Source organism: Leptinotarsa decemlineata, unplaced genomic scaffold (genome assembly GCF_025532065.1).
Source record: "Leptinotarsa decemlineata unplaced genomic scaffold, Ldec_3_MD MMD2_P_RNA_scaffold_2, whole genome shotgun sequence".
Taxonomy (NCBI): Eukaryota; Metazoa; Arthropoda; class Insecta; order Coleoptera; family Chrysomelidae; genus Leptinotarsa; species Leptinotarsa decemlineata.
This window is the reverse complement of record NW_027412529.1, coordinates 14,648,803-14,664,330: the sequence shown is the minus strand read 5'-3', so window position 1 is coordinate 14,664,330 and position 15,528 is coordinate 14,648,803. Positions and strand designations below refer to the sequence as shown.

The 15,528-nt window shown below is 33.5% G+C and overlaps 1 protein-coding gene across 1 annotated transcript; it reads right to left on the bottom strand.

Moving 5' to 3' along the window:
- Positions 1–321: 321 nt before the first annotated feature.
- LOC141486305 (nucleolar complex protein 4 homolog B-like) lies at positions 322–14,544 on the bottom strand. The gene is made up of 4 exons (XM_074184018.1): positions 14,115–14,544; positions 13,021–13,350; positions 11,849–12,329; positions 322–6,784 (listed from the first exon to the last, which is right to left on the bottom strand). The coding sequence occupies exons 1-4, from the start codon at positions 14,440–14,442 to the stop codon at positions 6,430–6,432; spliced, it is 1,494 nt and encodes a 497-aa protein (XP_074040119.1). The 5' UTR covers positions 14,443–14,544; the 3' UTR covers positions 322–6,429.
- Between the last annotated feature and the right edge of the window lie 984 nt (positions 14,545–15,528).

The window sequence follows — 15,528 nt, the reverse complement described above, 5'->3', positions numbered from 1 at the left end:
TTTATAAGTGATGACAAGTATTTTTGTTAATTACCCAAACGCATGCCATTGCAGATAATAAAACCATCGGAACCATCTTTTGTTTGCCACCCATTTGCCATACAAAAATAGGGATACCCAATAAAGTATTATAAAATGCCTATACCAACTGTGGCAAATTATAACAAAATCACAAAATTTTGTTTGAGCTATATGTTAGCGTTTTGCGTTTACTTTTTATTATTAGGAAATAAACAATAGGTTTCATAATAATAAATGATATCTTATCATCCTTTCAATCAGAAGGAGTCCAAATATGGGGTAAATTATTTCAAAGAACGATTATAAAAAGCAACATTTTATTCAACATATAAATTATAAGTAAATAACACTCATAATTGAAAATATAAATGAATACTATACATACACTTATAACACAGCAAAGTTTAGACACATAATATAAAATAACTTTTGGGTGTAGTCTCTACTGCTAAAATGTTCAGATAGTCTCATGAAGGTAACCTCACCCATGACAATATTGCAATAGTGACTACACTCAAAATGTTCACATCTCATTTATTGGGAACATTTACAAAAGCAGAAAAAACTTTAAGAAGTAGGTTGGCAAACATTAATCTATTTTTATTAAAACTAGGAATGCTCATTAGGTATGAGTTCTGAGTTGGATAAAAATTTTCTCAGAACAGCCATATTTACGATCAGTTACATCATTCTTCAGTATATTAAAAACGTTTTCTTGTTGGTTAATCATAATTGCATTGCCTTCTCCCTTGATAGGAATCGATATGTTTCATACCATTCATCACAATATGTTCAAAACAAGATTACAAAAATTCCTAGTGAAATGATAAAAAGTACAAACATAATACAAATACAATACAAAAAGTTGAACTGAAAAAATCCAATAAAGTGAATTGCCAAAACATTTTTTTGGAAATGAAATATGTTTTTGAATGGTAATTTCTCTCAATTGAAAAGACAAACTTCTAGAAAAGCAAATGTACGCATTCATTTTGATTGTTACATTAATCTTAGAAATGCATATATCCGTGACAAAAAAAAATCACAACTGAAACAAGAATCGAAATGCAAATATCATGCACCTTCAACTACATCTAAGTCATTTAAATCGTTCAATTCAAAATATAAATGTCCAGCATATTTGAATTTATATCAAATAACTGAAGAGCTGAGTGGATGAAGGAATAGGCATATTCTTTGATCCACATACTCCTTGGAACTCTCCAAATACGATTTAATACTATATCAATCCATCAAATCGAAAAAAAACAAAAAACCGGCACCTGCGTGTTTTTGTAATAAATTACCATAACAAAACACCTTCAGAAATTAAGACCATTAAACTTGGGAACCCCTCCCTCCTAAATACATGGCCTGAATAAAAGTTTGGATGGTACTGGGCTCAAAAGTTCCCTCCCCACTCTTCATACCATCGGCAGGGGTTTTTGATAAACCCGAGTCATACCCTCTATAACATTGCCTAAGTGTCTTTGCTTACAAAAAATTATAGAGTTAAGAGAAGTTAAATGAATGAAGTATAAAAAAACTACAAGTCACAAAACAGTAACATTTTCCAGAAAATTAATAGTTTCCTGGCTAGTCCATTACATCCATTACATCTCTGTGAGGAAAATAGTTTGTTTTCTGGCAGGTATGTACCAGATGCTACTGTGTAGAAATGTTGAAATTTTCATTTGAATTGATCATTTTCTTGGCAATTGTATCTCTTCTCAACATAGTGATAGACTTGATCTGATATCTACTAATTTGTGAAGATAAAGAATTACTGTGGCCTAAAATGATGAAGAATTATTAATACGGTTAACTTTATTGTGAAATTTTCACGATTTTATAGTGAACAGTGACACAGTTTTGTAAATCGTTTAGTGAAAATCTCCCATTTATTATAGACTTATATCAAGTATCGTCAAATTCCATTATATACTTTGATATTATTTAGAAAAATGTTGAGATAAAGAGAAATTATGGCAAAAAAATTAATTTTCAAACCACTCAACTTCATGATGTTTTGACTGTCAGAGTTTATCGTCTTTGGTTGATGCCTGAATTATTCTTAATACTTCCCATTTGGGTCAACTGGGAGAGCATTCCCCTTTTTCCTTTTGGATAACACAGTTTTTCGGTTAAGTGCACCGTAGCCCATTTCCCCACTTGATTAAAGTTTTCTTCCGTGGAATGATTCCAGCTTAAGACCACTTGATGTGTTAGTTGGTGGAACCAAATATTCTCCGATTGTAGCAAGTCCAAGAGGTCACTCTGTATTGGTGAGTACGAGTCTCTAAATATTAGGAATATCCCAAAGACGATTTTGTATAATAACAATTGAAACGTTTAATTTTCAATGTTTGTTTGAAGGTGGTTGACAATGTTTCATGGTGAATTTCATTAGTTCGGACTCCCATTGTCTAATATGATATATGATTCGAAATTCCTGAAAGGACAAATAAAATTGAAAATCAAAATGAATAGCTGAAAATAACAATTACATTAAGCAAAAAATTAAAAATTGAACAATTAAAATGAAATAGAATTGAAAGATTTCAAACCAAGTTACTTCACGACGTTTCGATTGTTAGTATCCACAATCGTCTTCGGGTAATGACTGCACTATTCCTCCGAGAGAAGACTATTTATAGGTCATTAGAGTGCTGATTCGCTGATCCGACATCTAACATCAGCGATGAAAAACGAAGAGCCCTGAACGGCCAACGAAGAGTTCTGAACGACCTACCTAAAGATAACACCATCAAGATCCTACCTGCAGATAAGGGAAACGCTACTGTTGTGATGGATACTGGTTTCTACGAACAGAAGATCAAAAATGTTCTTCGGAAGGGACAATACATGAAGATTGTACGGAATCGTACTGCATCAATTGAAAAAGGAAGTTGTACCAGACTTTGAAAAAACACCAAGTCTATTTCTCTCAAAAGGAGACATCGTCGCGCTACAGGAAGCCCCCTCGCTTGTATAGACTACCCAAAATCCATAAGAAGGGTGTTCCACTCACACCGACCATTAGCTCCAGAGATTCAGCTACTCAAAACTTGTCCAGATTTTTACTTCCAATGATACAATCACAAGGAAAAACTTTCATCTTTTGTGAAGAATTTGAGGCATTTGGTCGAATTACTAGGGGCAATCGAAATCAAAGAGCAAGATCAATTAATCATTTTCTATGTGCAAAGCCTTTACACGAACGTTCCTGTCGAAGAAGCACTTCAAATCATATTATATAGAGGATGCTATCCGAAGACAGCGACTTGGAAGATAGAACGAACTTACCTATAGAAGTAATCACGGAATTACTAGAATGCTGTGTACAAACTGCTATTTCCAACTGAAGGACGAATTCTTTATGCAAGATGAGGGACTGCCAATGGGATCACCACTTTCACCAATTATAGCCAACATATAAATGGACTGGTTTGAAACTCTGGCCATTGAATAAACCTACAAAAAGCCCCGAGTCTGGTTGAGATACATCGAAGACACCTTCATAACATGGAACTATGAAAATACAGAACTAGACACCTTTCTGAAGCACATTAACAGTGTAAGACGTTCCATCATCTTCACAATGGAGAAGGAAGTCCACACCGAATTGACATTCTTAGACGTATGGTGAAGAGAACCGACACTAAGTGGGAAACATCTATCACTCACTCACAAGGGACAGTATCTGAATCACGAATCCAACCACCATCAATCCACCAAAAGAGGAATCATCAAGACTCTAGTAGACTGTGCTTTTGGGCTCTGTAAAACTAGGAGGAACTAGGCATCATCAAAAAAGATCTTCAACAGAATGGTTACTCTAAAGTGATGGTGAAACACTTTAGCTAGAAGACAGCAAGAGCCTCGCAAGGAAAAGAAGTATTGGGTCCAAGTATAACATCAGAACCTGCCTCAGATCAGGAAACACTGTATGTAGCAGCCTCACACAAACCAGGCCACCAAACGCATACTGCGATTCCAAGAATTGCAATTACCAGTCTGGCAAATCCTATATTGGTGAACCTATGAGGGCATTGAAAGTTCGCATTGTCGAGCACAAGAAACACACACAGCGAGGAGAAACCATCAAATCGGGGATAGCAGAACATGTTTGACTCATAACATCAAATGGTTCCAAGTAGATATCATCTATAGGGCGGAACACTGGTTTGGGAGGAGATTCAAAGAATCTGCATATATGTTGTCCAATGACGCATTCAGCCAAGCTAGTGTAGAGATACGCAACATATGGAACCAATAATCAAGCAGAAAACGGTCAACTCCCGCCAAACGGCCATCTCCTGCTAAACCGGTGAAGCAGAGAGAGGTAAGAGGGGATAGGTAAAAGCACTTGAATGACCTATAAATAGTCATCTCTCGGAGGAATAGTCGAGTCATCACCCGAAGACGATTGTGGATACTAACAATCGAAACGTCTTGAAGTAACCTGACTTGAAATCTTTCAATTTTATTTTTATAGTAATTTCATTTCGGGGTTTTTTGCTTAATATAATTGTTATTTTCAGCTATTTATTCTAATTTTTAGTTTCATTTGTTCTTTCAGGGATTTCAAATCATATTATTTCATATTAGGCAATGGAAGTCCAAACTAATTTTTATTTTCACTTTCACATTACTGTCATTTTAGCAACCGATATTATTGAGACATTTCCATTTTAAGTCAAAAAATTTGTTTTCTTAATATATTAGTTTTTTATATTTTCACTTTTTAGACTCATTAATTTTTTTCATATTTCTGAATCCTATTTTCAATATTTCAAACAAACTAGCGTAATATTTCAGTACAAGTATTTTCAAAATATCATTCATCCATCTTCTCCTAGATCTCAAATCTGTTATCGCTTTTTTAAAAAATGGAGATACGAATATCTGACATTCAAATGGCGATAGAAACTTTTTGAAAAGTTTTTACAGATAATTAATAGGAAGATAATTTCAGATTGTATGTTAATAGTTTTGTTGGGAAATATTTGAGTTAATTCAAACATGAACTTTTCATGAAGATACCAATGGAAGAAGATACCATTAATGAAGGCATTTATTTGCATTCATAATGAAATATTCATCACATCAGTGTGTTTTTCAAGACGCGTTTAAATGTTACGTGTGAAATTTATTATTTTCTGGAAAGTATTTATTTATTTCTTGTTCAAAATGATATGAATAGAATTTCAAAATTATTCATAATTCACTGGGAAGAGTGAGTTTCCTTCAATGTAACTCGCAAGTTTTTAGGAAAACTTTGAAAGTTCACAAATACTTTTTTTCTCAAATAATTTCTCCCTTTATGAAGTGACATATTGGGAAGGGGGCAGCAGAAACACATATTTGCTAATGCTTGCAGGGTTTCACTATATAAAATGTAAACGTAAACGGTAAATGGCATCTGTCAACTAGCTCTCTGTGCCACCCATTTTGAATAATAATATGAAAAATGGTAGAATGTAACAAACTATTATCAGAATACTTTCGATACTACATGGAGTTGAAAATATGTCAATTAACAGTTATCAACAATTAGATTGTAATATTTCACTAATAAGTTGAGAATAAGTCGCTGTGACTATGAGTATTCATAAAACTTTTAGCTCCCTTTTTGACATGTCACTAATAAAAAAGGTATCTATCTATCTGTAGCTAGTCACAAAAATGTTCAATTAGTCCCATAAAATAAAAATTATATTCAGATTTATGTTAGAAATATATGAGAATAATGAAAAAAAATTTTCTTCATTATTAGATTTGACAGAACGTGGATCCAAGATTTGTCAAATATTTTGATGTCAGGTGTGAGATATTTATCTCCACCCTTAACATTCCAGTAACACACCCCTACTTTCAATACATGAGGCAGTGTACTGGAGTTACACGACTGTGGCACCCATTTTTGGTTAATTCATGTTTGAACAGTCGAATTATCATATAAAAAAAACATGATTGAAATAGAAGATGCCCAAATTTACATAATTAAGTAGATTATAATTAGGTACAAATACCTTTTAAAACATCTTTTTGCTTTACTCGTCTATTAGGAAATGGAAAAAATAAAAATTGATTATATTTAATCAAAGAATGTTTCTTTTTAAGAAAAGATATATCAATGGAAAACTCAACAGACCAGTTTGATGTATTCAGTAGAGTTACTCTACTCTAAACTGATAAATCTGCCTATAAAAGCTGGATGTTGAACGAAAATACTCAATAAATAAAAGTGTTGTGATTGGGTATGCATGTGATAAACTGCAATGTTAAAGTAACCATTAGTACAATTTCTCACACCTGTCTGCGTCTACGTTTTAATCACAATGTAATTTGCTTCACCAGCAGTAAATAGTTTCAACTGAACACATCAAGCAGAAAAATTACTTCTTACAAATCCCAATATTGCATAACCTTGTCTCCTTTTCCAAAGGAAGCAGCTGTAGGTTTTTCGAACTGCAGAATTATAAGCTTACTGAACTTTTTCACTTCCTTATCAAATATATCATCACCAGTATTGTCCAAAATCTTGGAGAGATCCCGTTCTATGCTGGGTAAAGGTGAATTCATGAATTTCGCTGCGTTTGCAACACTTGGTTGAACATGATTTTGTAGAGTTTTGATTTCCCAAAGAGAACTGTTAATGGCGTTGGATTTCAAGGGATCTCGTTCTTCCATTACGTAGGTATCAGTATTGGCTGTATTGCTTTCTGTGTTGTTTAATAAACATTTCAGACCAGGATGTCTAAAAAAAAAGGTTATAGTTTATTTTACGGTAGAGATTATTGTTTCGTATTTCTTTTACTTTATACTCTTCCATTGTTGGGTATATACAGGGTGGACCATCGAAAATTTGACATGGAGGTTTTGGGTACTAATCTTGCAAGTCCTAGAAAACGCTCAGACAGGTCGATTTTTATTGGGAGGGGGACATTTTTTTCCCATTTACAGCGCCGTCACTTCAACCCCGGAGTAGAGGGATGAACAACCCTAGGAATTTTAATAGGGACTAAGGGGCGAGTCGCACATCGTTTGAAAGATCTTGGAATTCTCTAAACAATGGTGTACAATTTTTTTAAATTTGGACGTATTTTAAAGAGTTCTTTCCGATAATTAACTACTTTTTCAATATTGTTAATAGCAACAAATTGTTGTACGCCACTGCTCAGCTGGAATGTATTTGGAACTCTTTCATTTGTTTCTTACGCCAATTTTTTGTTAACTTTTTAGTTCTCTGATAAAAGGTCTATTACAATTGAGAAATGGTTAAAAATGCTATTTCTATTTCTCATTTCTATGTTAAAAGTGATATCTACATTATTTCTAGTAGTGAGTGCTGTAAAGTGTTGCTAAAGAAACAATGGTTTACACAACTGCAGATAGGGTTGAGTTGATTGAACTGTACTGTGGAAATAGACGTTGTGCTGCGAGAGCCGATGAACTTTTCTTTCAACAACATGGGAAGAATGTGTCGCGACAGTATGTTTTCGATTAAATTTCACACAACTGGATCTGTAGCAAATTAAAAACGGCAAATCGAACCACCAGTAACAAATGAGGCGACACAAGTGGCAATTCTGGGCCATGTTGACCTTGACCATATATTGAGCACAAGAAAGTTAGCATTTGATTCCGGGGTGTCACGAACTAGTATTCGGCGTATTTTAAAAACCACAAAATGCATCCTCACAAGATTGAATTAACGCAAGAACTGAATGAAGATGATTTCGATCGACTCTTGCAATTTTGCGAGTTGGTTAGTGAACGAGCGGTGGAAAATCCACATTGTGTTTTCAACATTTGCTTCAGTGATGAAGGCTTTTTTTTTCTAAATGGCACAGTTAATCGCCATAATTGTCGCTATTGGGCTGATTCAAATCCTCACATGTTTCATGAAGTGCATACTCAACGTCCACAAAATTTAAATGTATGGGCTGGAATTTTTGATGACCGTATTGTTGGCACACTGTTTTTAGAAGGAAATTAACCGGGCAAATGTATCTGGAGCTTCTGGAAGATACTATTAATCCCCTTCTCACTGATATTATTGAAAATGACCACAATTATCGGGAGGATCTGTTAATATTTCAACAAGATCACCAGTCCTTTCACCATTAGATTTCTTTCTGTGGGGTCATTTGAAAATCAGAATTCACTGTATTCCTCCTGCATCACTCGAAGATTTATGGCAACGAATCACAAATGAAATGTCGCCAAATCACTCCAGAAATGCTCCACAATGTTCGAGAACGTTTCCAGCAGAATCTCTATTATTGCATGGAAGCTGGGGGTGCCTATTTTGAGCATATGCTAACATGAGAATAAAGTAACTAAATTTAATATGGTTCGTCCAAATTGAAAAAATAAATGTACAGCGTTGTTTAGATAATTCCAAGATCTTTCAAAGGATGTCCCTATTAAAATTCCAAGGGTTGTTCAACCCTCTGCTCCGGGGTTGAATTGACGACGCTGTAAATGGGGAAAAAACTGTCCCCCTCCCAATAAAAATCGACCTGCCTTAGCGTTTTTTTTTCGATTTGCAATATTAGTACCCAAAACCTCCATGTCAAGTTTTCGATGGCCCACCCTGTATATAAAATAGAAAGAAGGAAAGAAAAACATTAACAAATAACAGTATATATATATATATATATATATATATATATATATATATATATATATATATATATATATAGTCTCATTTGACATATTCTGGTGATGTCTGGTTTTTTCAAATATATATATATATATATATATATATATATATATATATATATATATATATATATATATATATATATATATATATATTTATTGTTGTTGTTCGGTTGTTCATTATAAATGTATTTTCATGTATATTTCTTTTGATTCAAGAAATAAATTGATTTTGATGAATAAAAACAAGTCGTCTTTCATTATTGTGTGCCTTCAAAGTTTCCCAAATTTTTGCTTAGTTGACTTCAGGTTTACTAGGTTTTTCATTTATCTTTCCTGATAATTGTTCAAATAAAACTGTTTCAATCTGTAGTGTATAAATCACTGTTTTCATTAACCAAATGAAACTAATTTTATTTTATTTTCAGCTATAATATCCCAAGGACATTGATAACTAACGAAATAATTTTATCACAGTTTTCGAAAGCACGTTATTTGGTAACATCCCGACGCCGAAGGCGGAGGGATGTTACCTAAAATAACGTGCTTGAGGAAGTTGTGATAAAATTATGAGTTATTTATCAATGTTCGAGGGATATTCGGTGAGAAAATTTTTTGCAATTCCAACAAAATTATTTATTGAACACACAGTTGTTAAAAGAACAATTCGTATAATGATATTCCGTTGATCTTGCTGTATTTGCCTCGGTTACTGCATATTTTTTACTATTGACAGTATTTTTTGGTGTATTTTCTTCAATGATTTTGTCAATTGCCGCATCATTTTGAACACCAAAGCGAGGAAGTGACATTTTCGAAATAAATTGAATTACTGAAATGTCAAACAACTTTATTGTGTTGGTTGCTTAGCAATGTCATGACATAAGTGATAACTACCCGTGAAAACTATCCATGGGTAGTTATCAGTGTAATGATGGTTTCATTGGTTATTTCGACACACATGACTAGAAATAGACAAATTTGATAGGATAATTTTTTTGGCAAAAAATTTTCAATGTAATTAATGAAATTCTGTGAAAATCACATGATTTTACTTATCTAGGTATGTAAAATATGAGGGTGGGCTGAATAGTTTCCGACCTAACGAAGATACAAGACATTTTTTCAGATTTATTTTTATTTCTCAACAGAGTCTTCTTTTAACTCTACACACTTCTCTCAACGACACTCCCAACTCTGTTCTTCTCTGTAAAATAATTGTTCACGAAGGTGATTGCCCCTCTGTTTAACGAAAATCTCTGTCGTCTGAGCGCAATTTTCAGATAAGGTAACAAAAAGAAGTCGCTTGGGGCTAGATATGGTGAGTAAAGCGGATGAACAAGCAGTTCAAACCGTAATTCGTGGATTTTTCCTATGGCAATGGCTGAGGTGTGAGACGGTGCGTTGTCTTGGTGAAACAGGTTTTTATTTTACTGCGAATATGGCCGTTTTTCTGCAAGTCCTGCCTTCAGCTTGTCATGATTTCTCATGCCTACATGTTGATTTAATATGTGACAAACACGTTCTTTAGACATGTCCATAACCTCTGTTATCTCTCTCACTTCAATTCGGCGGTTGTTATAATTTGGTGAACTTTGGTGATGTTTTCATCGGTAGCTGCAGTTTCTGACGTTTCGAACGTTCATCGTCTCCCAAGCTCTTATGGCCATGTTTATATTCAGTTGCCCAAAATTTCACTGTGGTAAATGATGGTACAGAGTCCCTATACGCAGAATCTAAGTAATTTTTGATTTGCGTAGGAGTATTGTCTTTTGAAATCAAATATTTGATGACAGCTCGATATTCACTCAAACGACTGTTGAATAACTGCGCGTCTAAAATGGCTGAAACTTTGGTGAGTAACTGTCAACAGATGAACAACGAAATTCACTAGCTTTTATTTACGAGTGCTGCTATCTTCAAGTTGATGGCGGAAACTTTTCAGATCACCCTTGTGTAAATTCTACTTTTCAAATTATGAATACACGAACCCATTACTTGATGAAAATCATATCATAATTATACAATTCACACAATAAATTTTATTCAAGAGGCGTTTTGCTACACACTACCTTCATCAGTTGAACTGGTAAATCTAACTATTTTTAAATGACTATTATATAACAGTAGGTAATTACAAAATTTAGTTAGATGACTAATTTTTAAAAAACAATTACAATACCATTGTAATAACGACACTACTGTAATCACAATACTATTATTGTATTTACATTTTTTTTTGTAAAAACTACCTTTTTTACCAGAAATAAGCATCTATCAAATTAAATTTTGTAAATTGTTATTGTTTTTTCAAAAACAACCTATACAAGCAAAATTGATCATTTATCTAATTAAGTTTTTTAAATACCTACTGTTATATAGAAGACGTAGAACAGTTTGATATGCCAGTCAACTGATGACGCTACAGTGTAGCGAAACGTCTTAATAATTTATTGTGAAAATTGTATAATTACTCTAATGAATAGTTTCACTTTTCAATAAGATTATTTGTTTTAGATTTTGTTGTTTTTCAAAACGACATGAAAGTATCCAAGGTAGCTTTTAACAATCACTTGTTCACCTCAAGAATATAAAATATTCTTGGCCATATTGGAATATTTTTTATTTTGACTAATAATGACATGAATATGTATTAAAATCATTATCACTTTAATGATGATCATTAAAATAATATTTTTATTACCGTCAATATGCTTTGTAAATTCATTTAAATACATGTGAACACACTCGTCTTTTAAGCATTTGGTCAGAATTTGTTTTAATCACTTAAAGAAGTTGAGTGACATAATTTTTCGAACCTTAACTGCTCCTCAACTTTCGACGTTTAAAAAAACAAATAGTCGAAGGAAAAAATATTTCATTACAGTCGACATTAGCCAAAAATATTTTGAACATATGTTGATTATTCTCCAACTTTCCAAGGTTATCAAATTCATTTGAAAAACTGAATCACACAATTTTTCACAATCCCTACAAAAATTATTTCATTGAATGAGTTTTTCATTGGTGATACCCTGGTCAAAAACTAAAATAACCTACCTAATTTTTGAATGTGAAATATTCAGTTGTGATTTGAATTATTAAGAATGTTTTTCATGGAGTGGAATTACTCCTGAAGTTTCAAATAACTTACCTCAATATTAAATTCCCAATGAAGTTACATATGATTATTATATCCTCTGATGGTGCTATCAAAGCCAATCTCGCCATCCTTTTAACAAATGCTGCTACCAAGTTCTCTGGCAAATGTGTGGAACTCAAAAACAAGTCGGACAAATGAAACAGTCTGGCTTTGTACTTCGTGTGAAATATTTCTGGTTCAAACATTGAATACAGTTTAGCGAATATATTCGGATAATCTAAATTATGGGTTTGTATCATCGTGAAGATACCCTGAAGTGCAAGAAGGCTGACAGGTCCTCCAACGTCCAAGGAATCCATTAGAAAATCAGTGAGAAGAAGAGGCTTTTCCAGATGAACAAGAACTCTTTCTAGTAGGACTAACAGCATTTGTTTGTGGGTTTGCGGAGTATGCTCCCAATGCATTACGCAATGCCAAACTTTGTTTAAGCACTTACTTGTTGAAGCTTCATCAAATGTAAAGAATGGAGCACCTGCAATTGGTGAAACAAGGTCATTAAAAAGAATGTATAAAGTATTTAATTAACTGAAAAAATAACCATTGTTATCAATGAGACATTCCTATATAGACGGTTATCAAAATAATTGGATGTTTATGCAATTTACTTTTACACTCCATCGCTAATTAAATACGGTCCTGAATATGGATGTTTCCGTCTCAAATAATCTAACGGCCTGGTAACAGATTTCTACACTACTGCACATCTTGAGGGAGGGGCTTCAAACCAGCCATGACTCAGTCCGGCAGCTGTACAACAATTATGACAATCGCCTATATAAAAAACATCTTTCGACCAAATAGTTTGTGATTTTGGAATATTTTTTATTTTGACTAATAATGACATGAATATGTATTAAAATCATTATCACTTCTAATCAAATTCAACGCTTTGATGAAACGTTTATTTTTCGTGTGGTACATTAGATACTTAAACTGAAAGGGGAAGGAAGAAAGCAATAAAATTCCAAAATAAACTTTTCAAATAGATGTGTAGTTCATGCATAGAAGTTATTTTCATATACAAACTGGACGAAAACTCCCTCTCAAAACAACTACTTTCATATAAACATTTAATTACATGAAAGCAAAAATACTTTTGAAACAACTACTTTGATATAAACCATTTTTGTTGATACTTCATCTTATACTTCATATATACTCACAGTTCTCGATACCACACAAAATTTTGGTTTCAGTATTCGGATAAATCTGCAACTTTTCCAAGAAAAGAAGATAATTCATAATGTAAACATCGTTTGGGTTACACTTTGCAGTAAGTGAAGGTAAAATCTTCCAGGTGAAAAATAATATATCATCGAACTGCAAATATTCAGTGTATTTACTAATTAAATGTGTATTATTTTGTTTATTGGAGAGAATTCTCATGAGAACATATTTCAGTTTTGTTAAAGGAACATAATTATCCAATGATCCTTTGGGTTCTAGGGGGTACTTTCCTTCCCAGGCTATTAGACTCATAGCTGTACACAATCCTGTAACAATAAAGAATAATAATAATATTAACAATCATGTGGGGCTTCTGTGTGGGAAAGAAACACATGTTTTCTCTCCAAAAAAGTTGTTTCAAGGACAAAACACGAGCACTACCAGAAAATCCTTAAGGTGCTCTAAGAGCGGTGCCTGTGCGAAAACAGCGATTCACGTTGGACTTGAATCGCTGGAGATTAAATGAAAGAGTTCTTAAACAGTGAAGTTTGAGGTGTACTGAGTTGAACTGAGTTGAACGATGAGCAGCCACAGTCTGTCACATATTTCTAATATGGTGGAATCAAATGTGCCAAGTCACTTGAACACTTCCCGTGAAAGTATCTATAAAAGAGAGACAAATCTCCGACCTTTCTTCAATGTTCTAGACTAACAAGGTTGCAAATGATGTTCGCGTCTCAAATCAGTCGATGACTCTTTTCTGGATGGAATCCAGCAGCTTCAGGGTATGCTTGGATACAGAGCTCTATACATGAGAACAATACTCCAAAGAAGGTCTGATTTGAGCTTTATGAAGCATAAAAAGTTGTTGAGGTGTGTAAATTTTTGAGAAGCAGACTCTGCAATTCCAGCTAACTATCTCAATTCATTATTCAAGAAACTAATTTTAATTAATTTATCAGAGGATTTCAGTAATACTGTGTCAAACGCCTTGGAAAAGTAAAAAAAAAAGCATTTTAATGAAATCAACATGAGAAGGAGAATAGATACTGTATAAAAGTCTTTATGAAGATATCATTTAATTTCTTACCTTGCGTTTGAATTTTGTAAGAATTATGTTCACAACATTGCAAACATTCTGTAAAAAACTCCTCATAAACATTTCTCAGCCATTCTTTACGTTGATTTTCTATGGTATTTTCAACGGGTTTCAACGGAACAATCTCTATAAACATCTGTTTTTCTTTGAGGAGAGTTGTGAATATCATTTCCAATGTTACTAAACATTGTGCTTGGTATCCAGACTTGAAGTGATTCAAGATATCTATCAAACTTTCCGTGTTTCTAGAGGTCAAAAATTCTTGGGCCTTCATCTTCAACTGTTTTGAAACTTTTATCGGTCTTTCCTCTAGAGACATTTTCTGCGATTTTCAGAGCAAAAATACTCTACAAGAAAGTTGACTTTCAGAGAAGGAGGTTAAGAGAATAAATTTCTGTCACTTGCATATTTACACTTTTCAGGATAACCAACCATAGAAACACAGAATAACATTCTGTGATAGAATTATGGGGAGGTAGATATACATAGGATAGGATAGGATAGGATATTCACGTTAAGAAGAGAATGACGTCACAAAATGACAAGTTACGGCGTTGCCAACATGTGCACTATCTCGAAATTTCAATTTTTTTGTAATGTTGATTTGTTTCATTGCTATCAACCTTACTTAGTTGGAATACAAATTTGAATATTACTGGAGTTTTTTCCCAACACCAAATCGTTATTTTTAACACCTCGACACGTGTTTCGATCACCAAGTGATCATCTTCAAAGAGGAAGATTTAATCTTGGTGATCGAAACACGTGTCGAGGTGTTGAAAATAACGATTTGGTGTTGGGAAAAAACTCCAGTAATATTCATTACTACACCAAAGGTTCCAAACAGTACATCATAAGGAATACAAATTTGTTGAGACTGTTTCGACAATGTTTTAGGCATATTGAATATACGCAGATCTCATCAAAAGAAATGATTAGTTCTGAAAAGAAAAAGAAATACTGACGGTTTCCGAGTTTTTTTTTTTCGATTCGGCAACGTCTGAAATTCAACTATCAGTTAAGCAACTTACAAAATGAAATTTAGCTAGTTTCGTTGCTATTGAACGCATTTCACTGAGAATTTTAACGTTGTTATGTTGGATATACAAAACACCAAAAATGACGTTTCTCTTCTCAACGTGAAAAACCCTCCATACATGCAAAGAACAGATACGGCATTGACTACTAGGATCATCAGGATCATGTCTCTGCAAGTCCAGATGAACATTTCTTGGAGAAGCATTGCCAGCAGATCATGTTTCCATGAGGGCAATAAACCGTGAGAACGATTGTTCCATAATTCCTTCTAAGTTCCAAAAATGATGTGAGATTTTTTTGTCTTCTTAGAGTGGATGAGTCTTTTGAGAATGTATTCTTCTGATCAATGCTTTTATTCGAATCAGTA